Below are 19,610 nucleotides of genomic sequence, written 5' to 3'. Positions count from 1 at the left end.
CCTTCATCGAGTGAAGTGATACCAGAAGAAGTGCTACATTCTGTCGCCATGGCCCCTTTGACATCCACGGCTGCTCGCGCAGCTTCGCGAGCCTCCTCATCTGCCACCGCCGGCGCCCGTCTGTCCCAGATGCGCAGTCATTTCAGCAGCTCCAGTGCCGCGAGACAAGAAATCCAAGATGCATATATCCTCAGTGCCGCGAGAACACCTACTGCCAAGTTCAACGGTTCCTTCGCCAGCTTGTCGGCTCCTCGGCTGGGCGCCGTCGCCATCAAGTCGGCCATTGAGAAATCCAAGGTCCCCATCTCGAAAATCACCGACGTGTACATGGGCAACGTGCTCTCCGCCGGTGTGGGCCAATCGCCCGCTCGACAAGCCAGCATCTTCGCCGGCCTCCCAACCTCGGTCGAAGCCGTGACCGTGAACAAGGTGTGCGCCTCGGGCTTGAAGGCTGTGGTGCTGGCCGCCCAGAACATCCAGCTCGGTCTCGCTGAGGCCCAAGTTGCCGGCGGTATGGAGAACATGTCGCGAGTGCCGTACTATCTGCCGCGGGCAGCGCACAACCCGGCGTTTGGCCACTTTGGCCTGAAAGACGGCTTGATCGAGGACGGTCTCTGGGATGTATACAACCAGTTCCACATGGGCAACTGCGCCGAGAACACGGCCAAGAAGTACGAGGTCACCCGTGAGCAGCAGGATGAGTATGCTATCCGCAGCTTCGAACGCGCGCAGAAGGCCTGGGCCGAGGGCAAGTTCAACGACGAAGTCGTGCCAGTGACCGTCCCGGGCAAGAAAGGCGACACCGTTGTCACTGAGGACGAAGGCTACAAGAACCTGAAAAAAGACAAGGTTGCCACGTTGAAGCCTGCATTCGTGCGTGACTCTTCCGGTACCGTCACCGCCGCCAATTCGTCCACCTTCAACGATGGAGCCAGTGCCTTGGTGCTGGGAAACAAGGCCATCGCACAGGAATACGGCAAGGGAAGCCGAGTGCTTGCACGCATCGTCAGTTCCGCAGACGCCGCACTGGACCCCGTCGATTTCCCCATTGCCCCGTCCAAGGCTGTCCCTCTGGCCCTCGAGCGAGCAGGCATCACCAAGGACGACGTGGCCATCTGGGAGTTTAACGAGGCCTTTGCCGCCGTCATCAAGGCCAATGAACAAGTAAGTTGCCCCCCGGGACATGATAGACCCTGGACTCGACCTGATTCGTCGATCCATTTCCTCTCTCTTCTGCACTGCGAGTTGTAAGGTTGATGCACAACGATCGTGTTTGTTTTCATTACGTCGTAAGGGTTGATGCGCAACGATTGTTTTCGTCTTCGTTTTAGTTTTCATTACGTCCTTTACTGACTACATTATCTGCACAGATCCTCGGTCTCCAAGACGCCAAAGTCAATCTTCTCGGCGGCGCCATCTCCCTGGGCCATGCCCTTGGCAGCTCCGGCTCCCGCATTCTGACCACTCTCCTGCACCAGCTGAAACCGGGCGAGTACGGTGTCGCCGCCATCTGTAACGGCGGCGGGGCTGCCACGGCCATCGTCGTCCAGAGGATCGAAAGTGTCGAGTAAGCGGAGTTGGAATAATCAAAGCACAGCACAGCACAGCACGGGCGAAGTAGGCACCCGCCAGGATCGAAATCAGGACAATGTCAAAATCAAAGCCAGCGTCACTGTTTCATGCAGGTCCAGATGCAGGTGCATGTCTGGCATTGGTACCCATGCAGTGAGCTGGCTGCGCTACGCTCATCTAACGAAGCGAAAAGGAAATCAACTGCTGGTCACGACTGCAGTGCGTGCCGCTCAAGGATGCGCGACTAAGCTGACGCTGTGACGCAGGAACGAGCGAGCGGAAATAGGGAGAGAGAGAGAGAAAGGTGACGGAAGAGGGAAGAAGGGAGACTCTTATATCGCTGTCTTGTCACCAGCATAGCTACGGCGTTGTATCATGTTATACTAGGTACTGTAGGTAGTCCACGAGGCTGGAAAAGAAACTGAAACTGAACCTTACTCGCCATACTCATTCATGCCCACCGCCGTGCGGAGCAGTAGAGCAGTAGAGTACAGAGCAAGTACAGAGCAGTAGAGTATAGAGTGCAGAGCAGTAAAGTACAGAGTGCAGAGCAGTAGAGTGCGGAGCACCAGAGCACCAGAGCACCAGAGCAGTAGAGTACAGAGCAGTAGAGCAGTAGAAATATTGAATGGCAAAGGCAGAGCTTGAGCCCTTGTAATATGCGCTATGTATGCTAGAGTACAAGGTCCGACCTGACGCGAGACTCCCTAGAAACATCTCGAGGATACCAGGGGCTGTCCCGACACGAGACTCCCCAGAAACATCTCGAGGATACCAGGGGCTGTCCCGTCGATAATGACCATGACCATGACAATAACAATGACAATAACAATGTTGGAGACGCCACAGTCTCTTCCAAGCCATCTGCTCGATACTATATAAGGTAGTGTAGCGTAGTCTTGGTGTTGGAGGGTCGTTCGTCATCGTTGCCGCTGAATGTATTGCTGGGAGGAAATCGAAGAGAAAAAGCAAAAAGTAGAAAGTAGAGCAGAACATAACCTGCGTCCAGCGCGCCACCCTTGTATCAGGATCATGCACAGCATTGCCTCGCGTCGCTTAGCTTCTCTTGCAGGCGCAGATGATGCACAGCATTCTGCCCCAGAGTAGCATGCATACTCAATCATCCCGGCAGGCCAGCCACCTTCGATCATCTTGAAAGCAGGCAATCTTGTCTAACCAGATCACAGGCCAGTTTCAAGGTCCAACTCACGGTCCAAATGAGGGTCCAACGAATCACTACATCAGACGCCCCCTCATGTGGTCGCCTGTGTCTGCATCCGTCGAAGTGATTTCTTTCGGAGGACTTTTGATTTCTTCTTCCCCGGGACGGTCATGATGCCCAATCTGTTCTGCTCTTCTCCGTCTTCATTTCTGATACCCTCTGACAAACCGGCATGTTCACGAGAGTGCATGGCTGTGCTGCCATTGATATTCAAGGAAGAAGCCAAATCTGGCATGCCAGGCCGCTGGGACCAGTATTCCGGCAGCTGAGTATCATAGACGATTAAGTTAGGTTCAACGCTGATGTTGGCTGGAGGCTGCTTGGCCAAATGTGAATCGGATATTGCTGCAGAGATGCTGTCCCTGCCGGACAGAACAATAGACTCTCGAGACAAATCGAGCTGCGAGAGGTTGGGTTGATTATAGTGGGAGTAGGTTTCGCTAGTTCCTGGCTTCGACGTGCCGTATACCACAGGCTTGGGCACTGTGAGAGTCGGTACCGCCGAAGGCGCTATTAGATAGGGGTGGTCTCGGGAAAGTGATGCATCTGCAGTGAAGGGCCTAGACGGAACGGTAGGGGAAGGCGCGGGTTGGGGTAAGCTTGTGGCCGAGGCACTTAGCCGGTCGGAGGCCCAGGGCCTTGGCTTCATGACGGCCGAATGGTTGAACTGTTCCCCGGCGAGCGTTGGCGATGGTTTCGCAGGGCTAACAGGAATAGCAAGTGACATCGAATTGGCGGGGGTGGGGGAATTCCGCAGAGGCTGTTCGAAGAGAGGAGAGCGGCCACTAATGGATCCGACTGTTGCATGGTAGGAAGAGGGACTAAGCTGGTTTGTGCCGTTCGCGCCGTTTGTGCTGATCATGGAGTAGTGCAAAGATTTTTCTGAGATCCGTGACAGGGTGTGCTGAGAGCGTTGTGCAAGCGGAGAGGAAGGTGTGCGAGAAACGAAGGATCTTGAAAAGTTGACCGTCTTTTGGCCGTACGGGCTGGGCGATGGAGACGGTGGTGGTGATGGTGATTGTGAAGGCAAAGTCACTTCCCAAGTTCTCGAAACCGGCTCTTTGTACTTCTCCGGAGTCAAGGTAGGAGTCGCTGTAAGGACTTCCCGTCGGCCAGCTGTTGTCGTCGCCCTGGATGTCGGACGTGTTGATGCCGATATAGATCCCGTCTCCACTTGAGACATCTGGTCTTGACGAGATTGTGATCTGTCCATGATGGTATTCCACCACTCAAAGGGGCTCCGCCGTCCTGTCATGGTGGACTCGTTGTCCGCAAGCATTCCAAACTGCCGCGTCCCAAACTTGGATCCGGTCAAAGATAAATGCTGAGAAGTCGGCACCAGCCGTCCCCTTCTCAGGGTCACTCGGCGAGTGGGACCTGTGAGGCCTTCGATGTAGCTCTGCTTTGGTTTTCTCCGGACAAACCAGCATCTCAGGAGAATCGCCAGTGTGGCCAGCAACAACATTGAACCCACGACTATGAGGACAATGTACACCCATAGTGGCAGGCCAGTGTTGTCGAGAAGAGTCGTCATGAAGGACTACGTTGGGCCGAAAATCCGAGTGGCATCGAGTCAACTCGAGGAGAGAAGTCGTCCAAAAAAAAGGTCAGTGCTGAGAGGATATACCCGTGGGCCGCTGGCATTGACGGTGTTGACAACGAAGCGTGACAACTCCTGAAGCTCCACCTGGGTAGCTGGCGGTGTGGTTGGAATCGATAACGGGAACAATTTGACAGCAGTTGACAGAATTCTGACGGGAGGTGTGCCTGGATTCGGGTGGTGTTCTGTAGCAAACAAAAAATGCCGAGGATGTGTTCCCCTCCTGCGCCAGTTCAAGTTCGTCCAACAAGATGGCCGTCAAGACCCGAAAGAGTCAGTCGGCCGGCGGAAATGTATTTGGAAACAGACAAAAGTAAATGGCGCAAATGCAACGAAAGTATGGACGAAAAGCTGAGAAAGAGGGAGCAGGTTTACCAGCTGCAGTCAAATTCGCAACAAAGAATGACGATAGCGTTGAAGGCGTCTCCTGGCCTCGAGAAACAAATGCCGATGTGTGGGGCCCCCAGTGCGCTGTCGACAGGGAATATTTTGGGCATCCAGCAGGGGCCCAATTGTTGAATAGTGGCCGTGAAGGTTTATCGCAGGTTTCCGTGCTTGGGGGCGGGCAAACATGTCTGCATGAGCTTGGAAACAATGGTCGCCAAGATGGTGGTTTAGATGATAGCTAGCCTCGCAATCTAACGGTCGGTCGGATCGAAACGTGGATCTAATTACCGTGGCGGACCTGCATGACCAGTGAGTAGCTGGCTATGTGATGGCAAAGCGTCATTGTCGATAGGTATGAGCAGATCGTGAGCCACATGGAGGAGCTTCGACCCTCGAAGATCGTGAGACGCGGGTGCGTGCAGACGTCGGTGTCGCAAAAGGGTGGAATTGAGATAGCCATTATTGCAACGGCGATAACTTGAACACCACATTAACGCCAGGGTCGAAACGGCCGAGCTGCCCGTGCATAGTGAACCGAAGAAAACGGGCAAGCCAAGTGGGAACCAGAGGAGCAGGCCATATGCAAGGGGTGGAGGTTCGGTGGACAAGATTGTTCAAAGCACCACGTTTCTGGTCATCTGATCGGCAGGAACAAGCAGGGAGACCGCAGAGGAGACCAGTAGTGATAATAGGCATGAACGATAGGCGATCTGAAACGTGAACTCTCCTGACTGTGACAGCACAGTTTGTCCACGAGCAAATAATAATACAGAGCATCCGTACTCGTACCTGTTGGATGTCTTGGGGATCCGAAGACCGCTTTCTTTCCAGGGATCCTCTCTGTAGGCTTGCGACGTTATGGCACGCCTGGAAGGGGCGAACCAAAGGCCAGTCCTTCTTCGGGATGCCAACCAATACCCACAGATCCCTTGGAGCCATTGTGGTCTGAAAATACCGGGGATGATGCGCTAAAGATGCCAGCCGTGGGAGCGGTGCGTTGATCGTGCCCATCGGCCCCTCAACATGAAACAGCCTAGAGGGATAGGGGTGACTTGTCTCCTGTCAGTCAGATTGAAGCCAAGTCGCGGTGTTAGTCGTGATCGTGGTGAAGAAAATAGATGCCCGTCTGACCAAGGGTTTCGGCACATTGACACCACCAAGCGAGGAAGAACTGGCTCACCGCTCCAGTTCTGACCAGGTCAGACAATATGCCACTTGGTCTCCAAAGTGCAACAGGTTGCACGGAACAACCTCGCCATCCTTTCATCGGTCACTAATACATGTTTCCCCATCTTAAAGTCTGATTCTTGGGTCTGTCGGTTGGTGTAGCCTCTGTACGGAATACTGGCGCCCTGCTATCCATCTCCGTCAGGCCACGTTGTGACTCCTGTAGTTGATCATCTTTTGTTCGCCGTAGCGAAATGAGGATAGACGGTGAGGCCAGGAAGATACGTACGGATATGTCGGCTCAACTGATACATACTCTGTAGTGAGCAGGTCTCAGACAAAAACAAGATCTCCTGTCTCAAACGTATCAACAATGATATCAGAGCTCGATCCAAAGTCCATGGTACCGATCAGTCTTGTTTGAAATGTTCCTACAAGCCAAGCACCATCATGTTGAATACGAGCTGATCCAAGCCATGCAGGATCTAGACAGGCTCATCTTTCTGATATAGGGCATCCACCCAGGGGCAGAGCACACTACTACTAGTATCCGTATAGAGCACTTCGTACTCCGCAATCGTGACCTGTGGCATTGTGGCATTTCTCTTCTCGAGCGGAAATAACAGGAGTGCTTGCGAAGGGTGTAGGATCGGGACGCGAAGATGGAGCCTGGATTCTGAATACGGAGTACGGAGTAAGAGAGCTATCCCAAGCGATCCAGGGGCAGTAAGTCGACGAGAGGGTGGCCTTAGAAGCCCGAAACGGAGACCGAATATGGCGTATAGAGTGAACCTGCACCGCCAGACGAAAAACGAGGAAACAAGGAAACAAGGAAACCCGGAAAGCGTGCATGCAGACAAGGCAGCAGCACTGGATTCTAGCCTGGGAGCGAAGTACTCCGTACGGACGTGCTCTATAACTGCGGGATGGCTTAGGAGCCGTGACACTGCAGGTCGCCCCCGTGACCCTTTGACTTCAACACGTCACATCCCTCACTGGCAGTGGCGGCAGCACCAGGAAATCTATTTTCAACCACCACTGCAACACCTGCTCTTACTACCTTACATAGCATTCCTCCAGGCTAGAATCTCTGTGCCATCCTGGCGCATTGATTGACCGCCTCAATGACTTCCATAATGTTACTGCCTGGTTGATCGTGACCACATTGACTGCTCTTCGCTCCTCTGTTCCACCCTCGCCGTCCAGTCTCCCCCGCAATTCATTATTTACGGTAATCCGCCCTGGAAATTTTCGAGCCGCCGAACACTGCACTCTCCAGCCAGCCTTCTGTAGTCTTTCCACCGTCGACATGGGAAAGCAACCAGCAGTCGTCTTCATTGCCCGGTACGTTTCTGTGAACCCATACTCGCCTTGCTACGTCGATGCTAATCACGGGCTTTGCGCAGGCACGGCGCCCGCCTCGACCAAGCGGACAGAAACTGGCACACGACGGCCGAAGATCCCCACGATCCTCCTCTAACTTATGGTGGTTGGGTCCAATGCCAAACTCTCGGGGTCAGAATCAGCAATGAGTTGCATAACCTCGACCAACAACATCGGTCTGGTGTCGACAAGGACAATACCTCAGCAGACCCTCGACCTCCCAAACGGCGGAAGGTCATCATTCATTCCTCTCCCTATTTGCGATGTGTTCAGACCGCAGTTGCCATTTGCGCTGGCATCCAGCATCCCCAAAATCACCGTCGACCCGGTTTGAAGGCCCGCCAGCGGTCGAACCTCTCCCCATTAGATCCACCGCCAGAAGTGACCTCACCTCCTGTTGATACCGACCAGGACGTTCTGCAACGGACCACTAGCCAAGACCCCTTGCAGACAAACCGGTTAGGATATAACACTTGCCTGTTGCGCATCGATGCGTTTTTGGGAGAATGGCTTTCGCCCAGCTATTTCGACCATATTAGCCCTCCGCCTCCATCTCCCGTGCTCATGTCGCAGGCGAAGCAGACTCTGCAGAAACCACAAGAGGAGATCAAAGCCGCTGATATGTCCCCGTCCTCCACTTATGACTTACCGTCGATGGATTGGGAGGAGAAAGAGAACGAAGCGACGTCGGTGCCGACCCCCGAAAGAGCGGGGTTGAGGGCCATGGCGGCCGTAGGTCATTCTCTACCCAAGCGGCCGCGGAATGTCTCTTTCGGGACCGAATTGGCCAACGGGGCGAGGCTGCTAAATAGGAACCTACACCGACAGCCTCTGGGATATAGCCCTCCGGTTCCTATGTATGCCATGGGTGCTTCGGACAAAATACCTCCCGGCTTTGTTGCTCATGCCCGAGACTGTTGTGTTGTGGTCGATCACAGCTGGGACAGTCAAAACAATGATCTCGACTGGGGCGATGGGGGTTCATTTGGCGAAGAATGGGGCAGCATGCATCGAAGATTCCGCAATGGTGTGCAAAGAATGATTGCTCATTATGAGGGAAAAGCCGACGAACGGCAAGAACCCGACGGATTGGAAGAAGACGAAGAATTAGTCCTCGTCTTGGTCACCCACCAAGCTGGCTGCAATGCTCTGATTCGGCTTTTCACTGGAGCCCCTGCCTTACACGACGTTGGTCCAGCTTCATTGACCATGGCTGTCCGGAAGCAAGATCGACAGGCGCCTTATCCACCGGTCTCTCCGTCGGACTCCCTCGACATGGTGGTTTCCGGAGATTTCGAGATGAGGCTCATTGCTTCGACGGAACATCTACGTGGCGGTTCGAATCCTCTGGGACCAAATTCACCACGACTGGGTAAGTCGCCGGCCTTTGCAAGTCGCCGCGCGGTCGGAGCAGATTCGCCCGAGGGTTTCGCATTAGGGGAATCCTTGAACCACCGACCATCGACATCATCGCTAGGAAGAAGTACCAGTCAGAGAGCGCATGCTGCAGACGCATCCAGTGACCTTGAACCTCCGACTGGTCTATGGCGTCGTGGCAGCCGGTATTCAAGAGATGAGACGACGGAGTCAAGCGAAGCAGTTGTGACCCCGAGCATGCAGAGCGTGGGCGCACCCGACGACATCCCAGAAGAGCCATTGGAAAGCACATCTAACGAGCATGAGGAAAAGGCCGACGCTGATCGACCCTTGCCCGTGAGGAGCGCGAGTCAGCTTGGGCTATGGGGGACTGAGTCTACCACAGTGGAGAGGAGCCCTGGCAAGAGAAGATGGACTGCAGGAGAAGGATTGCGCTCAACATAGAGGCAATAAATAGCCAAGGCGCGGTGATGGATGAGAGACAATACTTGCAAGTTGCAGGACCCGCTGATGAACAAGGCTCCACGTGGGCCAGTCAACGGTCATAGAATTAATATATTCCCTATCTCCTATTCCCATCTCGGTCCAGTCCAGTCCAGGCCAGTAACCGACCAAAATCAAATCACCTTCTGGAGGAAGGTTTCAATCTTGCCACTCACGATATCATAAGCCTCCTCGGGCAAGTAATGTCCATAACCATCTCCGACGCCAAATCCTTCATAGTCGACACCTTCAGCCACCCAGTCCTTCCAGAGCGCTTGGACATCGAGGCGGGCGCCGAGCTTGGCCTTTGAGAACAAGACGAGGAGCGGCACTCCGACCTTGTGACTGGCCTTCTGGTCGGCCTCTTGCTCGGCGAGGTCAGAGGTGGCGCCGGCCGCATAGTCCAGGCTGGAGTAGTAGATTGTGTCGCGCTGCTCGAACAAAGAGCCGTATAGATCGGCCGCGCCGTTCGAGGTGATGCGCGCGAGGGCGTTTGGGTTGGGCCCCGCGACACGTGTGAGTGACTCCTGAACCCAGCGGGCGCCGCCGTAGGCGGCCACAATCTCGGTCGCAAGGTCTGCGTTGGCCAGGAGCGGCCAATGGAAGTAGCCTAACACAACGGCCGGGTCCGCGAAGGCCTGCCATTGTGAGACGGTAGGCACGATGTCAAGCAGGATTGTGCCGAGAACGGTCAAGTTCAACGTCGAATACACGGATGGGTTCTGGGGTGGGTGCGAAAAGTCCACGGCGAGACGGTGGGAGATGCGGGCACCGCGGTCGTGGCCGGCCAATATCAGGCGGCGGGGCGAGGTGGATGAAGTGGTGTTGAAGATCTGGGACAAAGCTTCGAGGAGGGCAGTGCCCACAGAGCGTTTGTCGTTGGCGTTCTTATCCTTTATTGGCGTGGAGATGCCATAGCCTGGAAGCTGACGGGTGGAAAGTGTGAGTAGAAAGAAAGAGGTGATGGGATGTAGTATGTTCTGAAGGGGAGGGATGCCTTACTTCAGGCACGAATAGCGACACCTTGCCGGACAGCAGAGGGACAACCTAGCACAATGCAACTGAGTTAGGATATGCGAGGCAGTCATGGACCGGAACGCTCCCCTGAGTGGTCAACGACGCTGAAGCGAAGAGGGGCGTCTCACATGGCGGAAACTGGATGCCAGGAGAGAATATTTAGCTCCCAGGTCGAGTCAAGACTCGCAAGTTGTCACTCACATGTACGCGGATTGAGGATAGCCGTGGATTAAGGTCAGGATGGGTGCGTCTGGACCGAGGTCAGAGGTGTAGCTGTGGATTTCACAGCCTGAGGAGGTCTTGGTGACGTTGTGGACAAGGTTGAAGGAGGAGTAGAGAGACTGAGTCTGCGCCGCGGCCATGATGGAGAGAGCTCTGATAGTAGTATAGATGAAAAGAAGGATCCTTGCACTTGCACTGTACTGTGTAATCGTAATGTCGATGGCTTGAATGCCAACAATTGCGGGAACCTTGCGGGTTTATATACTAGCCTACCTGTGAGGTGCCTGGGTGAGACACTGCGTATTCGATGAGATGAGTCACCACGGTGATGTCGCAAGAGAGATCGGGAATGATCAATATACTCTGTACTCCGTACGAGAGAGGAGGTTCCTTGTACCTTGTTCCTCCAACATCACGTGCCTCGCGTTGTGTTGGGACTTGGACCGTGGAACAGGGAACAGCGAACAGGGTTCAGCAACCGGGTTCTAGATGCACTCTCTCATATTGCTGTTGCCAACTGCTGGTCGACGACGGATGTAGGAGGGCTCAGCTGGTTCCAAAGGGTTCGAGAGAGGTCTCAAAGGATCATGGAGAGGCAGTGTGAAATACTGTACGGAGTAATAGGTAGGTAGTTCGCAAGTCACCACCTATACCTGATCTTTCCCGGCGCGTCGCGGTGTGGCCAGCATAGCAACGAAAGTGAGTGCATAAACAATACAGCAGTAATCCCTCGTAGGTGCCTAGGCCAGCTTCTTATTAGCCTTAGGGCCCTGAGGCCCCCTCGCCCCCCTTGGCCCTGGCACCCGCCACTAAGGACGCGCGCCCTTAGCCGCCCCTTGCACAGCCTAAGGCCCCCTAAGCCTCCCGAGCCCGGCAAACTCAAGCACAAGCCAGCACCTTGGACTGCGCGTGCCCGTCATCAACCACGGTCACCGTGCAGTACGACACCAAAAGTTCGTCCTCGTTCCAGAAGCCCCGTCGAGTCTCCAAGACCAACATTCAAGTACCGAGTGACTTGTGACTCGTGACTTCGAGTGATCGCAATCGTTCACGCCGCCGACCTCTGACTCCAGTTCACGCTCTGAGACATCCACTCCCGATCCCCAAGACGCAATTTCATCGCGACTGAGACCACAACTTTCCCTGTTTACCATCCGCGCCCTCGGGGTACGCTCCCACAACGGATGCTTTCCTCTTGGCCCGATTGAAGAGTCTCGTGGAGAATAAACATGGCGTTCGTCGCATCCGTCCATTCTTGCAAAACTCGAGCTGACCATGAATCCCAGGTCCGCCGCGGGGGGTAGCGGAGGGGGCAACAACATCAAAGGTGCGCGATCCCACGCTGTCCAATCCATCCCCGATCCCCAGTCTGACTTGAATCCCAGTTGTTGCCCGTTTCCGACCTCAGAACAAGGTCGAAGTCGCAAATGGAGGGCAACCGATTGTGCAATTTTCTGGGGAAGACACCTGCCAGGTCCAGGTATGCCGGCGCGCGTTCTTGACCCGGCGCAACAGAAACTCATGCTGTACAGTCCTCAGAAACCAATGCTCCCTTTACCTTCGATCGAGTGTTCGACATGTCCTCCCAACAATCCGATATATTCGACTTTTCTATCCGGTCTACCGTTGAAGATGTCATGAACGGTTACAATGGAACCGTTTTCGCCTACGGTCAAACGGGTGCCGGAAAATCGTATACAATGATGGGTGATATGGACGACCCGCACAAGAAAGGTATAATCCCGCGCATTACAGAGCAGATCTTTGACTCCATTCTCGTCCACGGGTCCGCTCAGGTTGAATATACGGTGGGAATTTCGTATCTGGAAATTTACATGGAGAGGATACGAGATCTTTTGAACCCCGTCATGGACAATTTACCTATCAATGAGGGACCCAAAGGACCCTATGTCAAAGGACTGCGCGAGATATATGTCAACACCGTGGACGAGGTGTACACGGCCATGCATCTGGGTCAGCGCTCAAGGGTGACAGCCTCGACGAACATGAACCTCGAGTCGTCGAGATCACACTCCATCTTCCTCGTCACAATCAATCAGAAAGACGTCAACACGGGGTCCCAAAAGAGTGGTATGCTGTACCTCGTGGATCTGGCAGGTTCGGAAAAGGTGGGTAAGACGGGCGCCAGTGGGCAGACGCTTGAAGAGGCGAAGAAAATCAACAAGAGTTTAAGCGCGCTCGGAATGGTTATCAATGCTTTGACGGACGGCAAATCCACCCACGTGCCCTATCGAGACTCCAAATTGACGAGGATCCTGCAAGAAAGTTTGGGTGGTAACTCGCGTACAACCCTGATCATAAATTGCTCCCCGAGCAGCTACAACGACGCGGAAACTGTGAGTACGTTAAGGTTCGGGATGAGAGCGAAGACAATCAGGAACAAGGCCAAGATCAATGCGGAACTCAGTCCAGCGGAATTGAAACGTCAGCTCAAGATGGCCCAGAGCCAGGCCATTTCCTTCGAGAAGTACATTGCTTCGCTGGACTCGGAATTGCAGCTTTGGAGAAAGGGAGAGACGGTCCCGAAAGATAGATGGGTACCGTCCCTCGGCGGCACAGGCTCGAAAGCGGATGCAAAGACAAGACCAGACACGCCTTCTCGAGCACCCGCCGATCTTCTCCGGTCAGAAACACCCAGCCGACCTGATTCTCGAATGGGCGACCGATCAAGCACTCCGAGCATCATCCTGGACAAGGACGAACGGGAGGAATTCTTGAAACGGGAAAACGAATTGCAGGATCAACTCACGGAAAAGGAGACTCAAGCAGCCAATGCGGAAAGGAGTCTGCAAGAAGTACGCGAAGAATTGAAGTCATATAAGGAGGGGGCCATGCGGACGACCAAAGAAAACGAAGGACTGGCCGATAAACTGAATAAAACCCAACTGGAATTGCAGAAGCTCTCGTACCAGAACAAAGAGGACGCCATCACGATGGAAGCCTTGAAAGACGCCAACTCGGAACTCGAGACGGAGCTGATCTCGGTCAAGCAGCAACTTCTGGAGCTCAAGATGAGTGCCAAAGAGACGACGGCGGCGCTGGACGAGAAGGACCGCAAGAAGAAGGAAAAGATGGCCAAGATGATGGCCGGCTTCGACCTGGGGGACAATGCCTTCTCGGAGAACGAGGCTCGCATGCGGGATATGCTTGATCAGGTGGATGCTCTGCACGCCGCAAGCATGAACGGAGAAAGCGTGCCAACTCATGTCTTGGACGATCTGAGGACGAAGTTGGTCGAGTCTCAGAACCTCGTCCGGCACGCTGAGCAGTCATTGAGTGCGCGTGCCGAGAACGAAAACGAAGAACGGATGCTCGCGCTCGAGGACAGGCTCGCTGCCGTGCAGCAAGAATACGAAGATCTGTTAACCCGCAATCTAGGTCCGGAGGACGTGGAAGATGTCAAGGCGAGACTGGAGCAGTTGTATTCTGACCGCAGTGAAACCCAGGCCGAACTGGTCCATGACTTGAGGGATCAATTGACACAGAAGTCCCAGGAGATGGACAAGCTCCAGAAATCCCTGGCCGAAGTACAGTCTCAGGGAGTGGCGCACCGACCCGGCGTCAACGGAGTGACGGGCAAAACTCTCCAACAACAAATCACCGACTTTGATTTGATGAAGAAGAATCTGATGCGGGACCTGCAAGATCGATGTGAACGTGTGGTGGAGCTGGAGATCTCACTGGACGAAACGCGCGAGCAGTACAACAATGTGCTCCGGTCGAGCAACAACCGGCAGCAACAGAAGAAGATGGCGTTCTTGGAGCGCAACCTCGAACAACTCACCGTGGTGCAGAGGCAGCTTGTGGACCAGAACACAAGCCTTAAGAAGGAAGTCGCCATCGCGGAGCGGAAGCTGATTGCCCGGAACGAGCGCATTCTGAGTCTGGAGAGTTTGTTGAGTGACAGCCAGGAGAAATTGACGGCTGCCAATCACAGGTATGAGTGCCCACGGACTGATGACCCGCCGAAAAAAGTCATAAGTGAGGCTGACCATTATTCTGTCTACAGATTCGAAGCACAACTCGCCGCCGTCAAGGAGCGACTCGAGGCGGCCAAGCTGTCCTCCAGAAACATGGCCCCTGCCGGGCCTGGAGTTGGGGCCGGCGGAGGATTCAATAGTCTCATGAGCGCCGGCGCCCGAATAGCCAAACCACTGCGTGGCGGCGGCGGAGCGGCATCCCACCTCGACGGTGCCAACGGCAGCCCATCGCTCCCGATCATCTCCAACCTGGCCGGAACGGGGCCGGGATCCGACGCCGGCAATAAACGAAGTAGTTGGTTTTTCAACACGAATCGGTGAGACTGATGGGAGGGACGAGGTTTGCGGAAACGGAAACGCCATGAAGTCTATGAGATAGTCCAGTCCTGGTCGCGGTTGAGACCCTTAGCCACTATCCGAGTCCGAGTACTACGGAGTAACTAAGTTGGAGCTCTGCTTGGAGCTCTGCTCTGGCTAGTGAATGAATGGATCAATTACATTGTTGCATTGTTGAATTGTATTGCATTCTGTTGTACTGTGTTGTACTGCTTTCATTGCATTGCGGACTCGCCTCTCACGGGCCCCCTGAGTGCGGGTACAGCTCAGCTCAGATCTCAATACCTCCAGCTTCGGACGTCGGTTGCCGCAACCAGATACCTAGTGGCTCTTTGCGAACAATGGTGACACAGTGATGCACAGTCAGGAAAGCCAGATACTAACGACAGGCACTACGACAGGCACCTAACAGGCGCACTTGAAGTCATCGGAGCAACCAGATTGTGATTCATTCGATCAAATATAGTCTTTGGTCTCTCGTCTCGTCTGGTCCTGCGGTTGGCATGGGCATCGGCATCGACTCATCAATCTGACGGATCTTCCGCCTACTATATCCATAGAAAAATCAAATTGACTAAAATCATCCAGCCTAGTCTCAATTGTAATTCTGCTTCAGGGCAGCCAAGATGCTCTTCTCGTTGCCCCCCGCCGTCTCCTCCAGCCGCGGGATTCTGCCCTCGCGTTCGGCGCGCTCCATCGCATCTGGATCGTCCACGTTGACCCCGGCAACTTCGGCCTCGACTTGGCGAATGGGACCCTTGAACCACTTCCTAGCCCACAGAAACCAGCTTGCAAGGCACCAGACAGCAATGATCCCCACTGCCACTGGCGTGTAGTTGAGCGTCTGACTATTGACCGGATTGAGCTCGGGAAGGCAGAAGATGATGGTGATGAATGCGATCCACAGACAGGCGATGATTGCGACCGGGCGTGAAAACCACTTGAGATTGAACGGCCCATGGATGAAGCCTTCGGGGTTGACCATGCCGATCAAGATCGGGAGACCGTAGGAGAGATACAGACCGATCGTGGCAATCGAGGTGGCCGCCGAAAATGCCACAGCGGACCCGACACTGGGAATGGCGAGAAGAAACGCCAGGAATGCAGCCAGCCAAATGGTTCGGATCGGAGCCCGGAATCGCGCGTCCACTTTGTGGAAGAAATGAGGGATTCCGCCGTCACGGGCAAAACTGAACATCATCCGCGAGTTGGAGGTCAAGCTGAACAGGCCGCAATGCCAGACACAGATGATGATCAGCACAAAAAGGACAATGGCGCCCGTTTTGCCGAACAGGTCGACCAGGATCTGGAGCACCGGCTGACTATATTCCGAATCCACGGTGCGGTCAAAGTCCTGGATGCTGAACAGGAGGCAGAGGATGAGGAACCACCCGAACAGGGCCGAACAACCGATCGACATCAAAACACCGAGGGGCGCTGACCACGATGCGTTTTGGGTTTCCTCTGATAAATGGGCACTGCATCAAAAGTTAGTCCTCGCGCTTCTCTGGAACCGTCATCAACTCACCTCGCATCAAACCCAGTAATGGTATACTGAGACATCAGGATACCAATACAGGCCACGTAGGCTGGAGATGCTCGAACGGACCATCCTGGGTCGCCCGTGCCGTCGTAGAATGTCGCAAACACGAATTTGGCAGATTGATGATGAGGCGCCTTCGCCACAACCGCCACCGCGAAGGCGAACACGCCGAGAGAGTGGAGCACAATAGATGTGTTGTTCAAATAACGCAAGATGTGCACGCCGAACGAATTGACCATCCCGTGCGAGAACAAAAGGGCGGCGTAAATGCCCAGCGTTTTTCCGGCCGACGGCTCGTAGCCGTTGACGCTGGCCAAGGTGGAAATCAAGCCGGCACAGCCAAAGGTGATACCTGTCGTGACTGCAACTTGCCCGAGGAGATTGAACCAACCCGTTACCCAGCTGGCAAAAGGAGCCCATTTCTTCGGGGCCAGGATTGCCGCCCAAAAGTACGGTCCTCCTGCAGAGGGAATCGCGCTCACAATCTCCGCCATGCCCAGCCCGACAAACATGGTGAAAAAGCTGACGATCAGCCATCCACAAGACATGACTCCTGGCCCTCCCGTGGTCAGGCCATAACTGAAAAGTGTGGTGATGCCGGTGATGACGGAGATGATGCTGAACGAGACGCCAAAGTTGTGGATCATCGACCAGTCCCGCTTCAACTCCTGCTTGTAGCCCAGTTCTCGTAGACGACCCTCATCCTTGGACATGCTGCGTGCCGCACCGCCGGTGTTTTCGGTGTCGGCCATTTTCGCAGCCGTTGTCTGGGATGACGCTCTGGCTTCGACCGACAATGCGGGGGGTGGGACCTCCGAAAGCTTGAAAGGGGCGATAAGGTGCTTGATCTGGCGACAAGAACCCCAGGCGGCCAGCGCGAGGGCGACGACCTTCTTTATAATCCGCTCTGCAGACGAATCCCTGGCCTCTGACGTGACAGAGGCGCCTCGAGACAGTCGACGTGCCGATAACAGTTGGTAACGCCCAAAGATAAACAACGTTGCATCCCTGTCAAGCTCCGGGGGGAGCGTTACTTATTCGGGGATGAGCACGCGGCTGATCCTGCTTTGATTGACATCACAATATCTCGACCCCTGCGACCTTGGTTTCTAGAAGATAAGCAAAGGCGCCGGCGAATCAATGTTGGCACGTTGATCAGGCCTGGTAGGCACCTAGGCGGTAGGTGCCTGGCGTCAGGGATAGTCGGCTGCAATAGGGAGTACCCGTACTGTTCGCTTTCATGGTCCTTGAATCGGATCCATCTGCCATGTGTTGCTGCTGGTATAGCGAATCCAATCGCGGCTCGTGGCACCGAGAAACTGAGAGTTTGGTGCACCGGCAGCAAGCCCATGTATCCTGTGAGGGTATGCTTCTTTGGGATTACTGATCCTTGTAAGCAGTGCTCGTTATTGAAGACCGAAAGGCAGAAAGCCTACTATGGTTAGCACCAGTTAGTAGAGTCTTGACCGAAGCACATTGCTCGGGAATCTCCGATCGTAGGAGTAATTGAAATTACGCATTACCCAGGCAGTGAGTAATAAGTACTCCGTATTCACGTGGAACACGCATCGTTGATGCATACAGCCACATCAACCTACCACCAGAAGCTGACGCTGATGCCCACTGAGCAGCTCCGTACGTAGTGCCACCAGCCAATTGGTAGGTAGAGAGCTTGGCCAGCTTCAAGAATACATTCCGTATACGGGATTTGACTGAATCCGGGATAAACCTCGTCCCAATCTTCGTGAGGTGACAATTCTATCGCAGCAATGTCGATTTGTGAGGTATTCGACATGTCGATGGTCTCACTACATTGGCCTTCTTTCGGAGTGGCAATCACCTCGCCCGCGGCCGTTCGACTTTGAGAGACATGCGGAGCAGGCTCGTCTGGACTCTTGGGCAACAGACGCTTGCTGTGTTGGGGTGAATACAGCCTGATGTACTTCTTGCCCACTATTTGGCACAAGATGTTGTGGTAAGGATCATGGTGAAGCGGTGATATAGTCCACGGCGGGCCAAACCAGATATTAGTATGTACTTCTCCGTCACCGTCTGCGACGTCAGCATCACGGACCTGCCTACTCTCACCGCTAGGCATAGCACCTGAAAGACCTGAAAGGGATGAATGCGCAGTTGAATTGCTGATCTTCTTGCCCGAGCTCTCCTTGAGTTTGCTCAGGTAAACTGGAGTGCCTGATTGGGCCGGCGGGGCGTCGAGGAAGCAATAATCGGGTATCGCAATATCGTTGCGCAGCGCAGGTAACTGCCTGAAAAGGTCATGTTGTGCCAGGTAGCCAGTCTTGATATCTTCTTTGGCTTCATCATCGCTGCCCGATCGTGATAGAATGTATCGGCTCAGGAATTCTCGAAAGCGCACAATTTGTTGACCCCAGTCATCATCGGTATAGCTACGGCCAACTTCGATAGGGACGAGGCGACGTCCGCCTATGGTCTGATCAAGCCAGTATGATATTCGCTTCCATCTTTCAAGCGCTGGCCAATGATCCAGGACCTCAGTTAGCAGAACCGGGGATTTCTCGGTATTCATGGATTTGGAAAACTCCGTCATCGAGGGTCGTACCATCCGTGGAACTGGGAACCGAAGACTGGGGACCGAGATCTCTACATTGGGTAGCAGATCAGCAGATATAGGCTCGCCAGCCGCATAGTCCCCAGTCCTTCGTTTCTTCGAGGGCCGCTCCAAGTTAGTCTGGTCATGCTTGGTTGCTGTCCCGATTTTCTGCAAGATGCTGTGTATCATGTCCTCTCGGCCCAAGCCACCTGCCATAATCAAAGCCATGTCCAGAAGGGATACAATCTCGTCGAGACGAGATTCGAGGGCTTCTGGCGGAGAGGAGGGTCTAGACGTGGAGCGAAGATGCGGTATCAGCTTCAAGGCCTTAGCAAGACTGGCATCGGTATAGAGTCGGAACCAGCAGGGTTTGACGTTCTTGAAGGGAAAGGTATGCAACTTTTCGTTGGCAAGGCTGAGCAGGGTGTCAGCCCGATCCATGAGTCTGTCGAACCCATCTTGATAGCATTCGTCAAGAGGATCGTTAGAGCGTTTTACTCCCAGTTGATCTACGATCGACTGCCAAAAGGGATCTTCGGCTTCGGCCAGCAGCATCTGGCCGTATTCAGAGTCTGGCAATGGTGTTGGATGGTGTCAAGGGACAGTGCTGTGAAGAGAGCTGCAGCGGGATTTCCAGCCAGATATCTGTAGTACTGGTGGTACAGGCTCCGAGGCCTAAGGCGGCATCACCTCGTCCCCAAACGGGGTTGAGCCCCAAGTGGTCTAGC

At 54.3% G+C, this 19,610-nt stretch overlaps 7 protein-coding genes across 7 annotated transcripts; 3 read left to right on the top strand and 4 right to left on the bottom strand.

The window, feature by feature from the left end:
* Window positions 1-48: 48 nt before the first annotated feature.
* Window positions 49-1,571, top strand: A1O3_06663 (acetyl-CoA C-acetyltransferase; the record flags this gene model as incomplete). Its single annotated transcript, XM_007736781.1, has 2 exons — window positions 49-1,164; window positions 1,371-1,571. 2 exons carry the CDS (start codon window positions 49-51, stop codon window positions 1,569-1,571), a joined length of 1,317 nt encoding a protein of 438 aa, XP_007734971.1.
* Window positions 1,572-2,825: 1,254 nt separating this feature from the next.
* On the bottom strand, window positions 2,826-4,328 carry A1O3_06662 (uncharacterized protein; the record flags this gene model as incomplete). Its single annotated transcript, XM_007736780.1, has 1 exon — window positions 2,826-4,328. One exon carries the CDS (start codon window positions 4,326-4,328, stop codon window positions 2,826-2,828), a length of 1,503 nt encoding a protein of 500 aa, XP_007734970.1.
* Window positions 4,329-7,257: 2,929 nt separating this feature from the next.
* A1O3_06661 (uncharacterized protein) lies at window positions 7,258-9,152 on the top strand (the record flags this gene model as incomplete). Its single annotated transcript, XM_007736779.1, has 2 exons — window positions 7,258-7,292; window positions 7,355-9,152. The coding sequence occupies 2 exons, from the start codon at window positions 7,258-7,260 to the stop codon at window positions 9,150-9,152; spliced, it is 1,833 nt and encodes a 610-aa protein (XP_007734969.1).
* A 173-nt stretch (window positions 9,153-9,325) lies between these two features.
* A1O3_06660 (uncharacterized protein) lies at window positions 9,326-10,570 on the bottom strand (the record flags this gene model as incomplete). The annotated part of the gene is made up of 4 exons (XM_007736778.1): window positions 9,326-10,117; window positions 10,194-10,238; window positions 10,337-10,346; window positions 10,410-10,570. 4 exons carry the CDS (start codon window positions 10,568-10,570, stop codon window positions 9,326-9,328), a joined length of 1,008 nt encoding a protein of 335 aa, XP_007734968.1.
* A 1,135-nt stretch (window positions 10,571-11,705) lies between these two features.
* Window positions 11,706-14,752, top strand: A1O3_06659 (kinesin heavy chain; the record flags this gene model as incomplete). Its single annotated transcript, XM_007736777.1, has 4 exons — window positions 11,706-11,757; window positions 11,816-11,910; window positions 11,963-14,388; window positions 14,461-14,752. The coding sequence occupies 4 exons, from the start codon at window positions 11,706-11,708 to the stop codon at window positions 14,750-14,752; spliced, it is 2,865 nt and encodes a 954-aa protein (XP_007734967.1).
* Window positions 14,753-15,362: 610 nt separating this feature from the next.
* On the bottom strand, window positions 15,363-17,062 carry A1O3_06658 (uncharacterized protein; the record flags this gene model as incomplete). Its single annotated transcript, XM_007736776.1, has 2 exons — window positions 15,363-16,245; window positions 16,296-17,062. The coding sequence occupies 2 exons, from the start codon at window positions 17,060-17,062 to the stop codon at window positions 15,363-15,365; spliced, it is 1,650 nt and encodes a 549-aa protein (XP_007734966.1).
* An 842-nt stretch (window positions 17,063-17,904) lies between these two features.
* A1O3_06657 (uncharacterized protein) lies at window positions 17,905-19,437 on the bottom strand (the record flags this gene model as incomplete). Its single annotated transcript, XM_007736775.1, has 1 exon — window positions 17,905-19,437. One exon carries the CDS (start codon window positions 19,435-19,437, stop codon window positions 17,905-17,907), a length of 1,533 nt encoding a protein of 510 aa, XP_007734965.1.
* Between the last annotated feature and the right edge of the window lie 173 nt (window positions 19,438-19,610).

The sequence above is a fragment of the Capronia epimyces genome (assembly GCF_000585565.1).
Source record: "Capronia epimyces CBS 606.96 chromosome Unknown aczIQ-supercont1.5, whole genome shotgun sequence".
Taxonomy (NCBI): Eukaryota; Fungi; Ascomycota; class Eurotiomycetes; order Chaetothyriales; family Herpotrichiellaceae; genus Capronia; species Capronia epimyces.
This window is presented reverse-complemented; position numbering and strand designations above follow the sequence as displayed.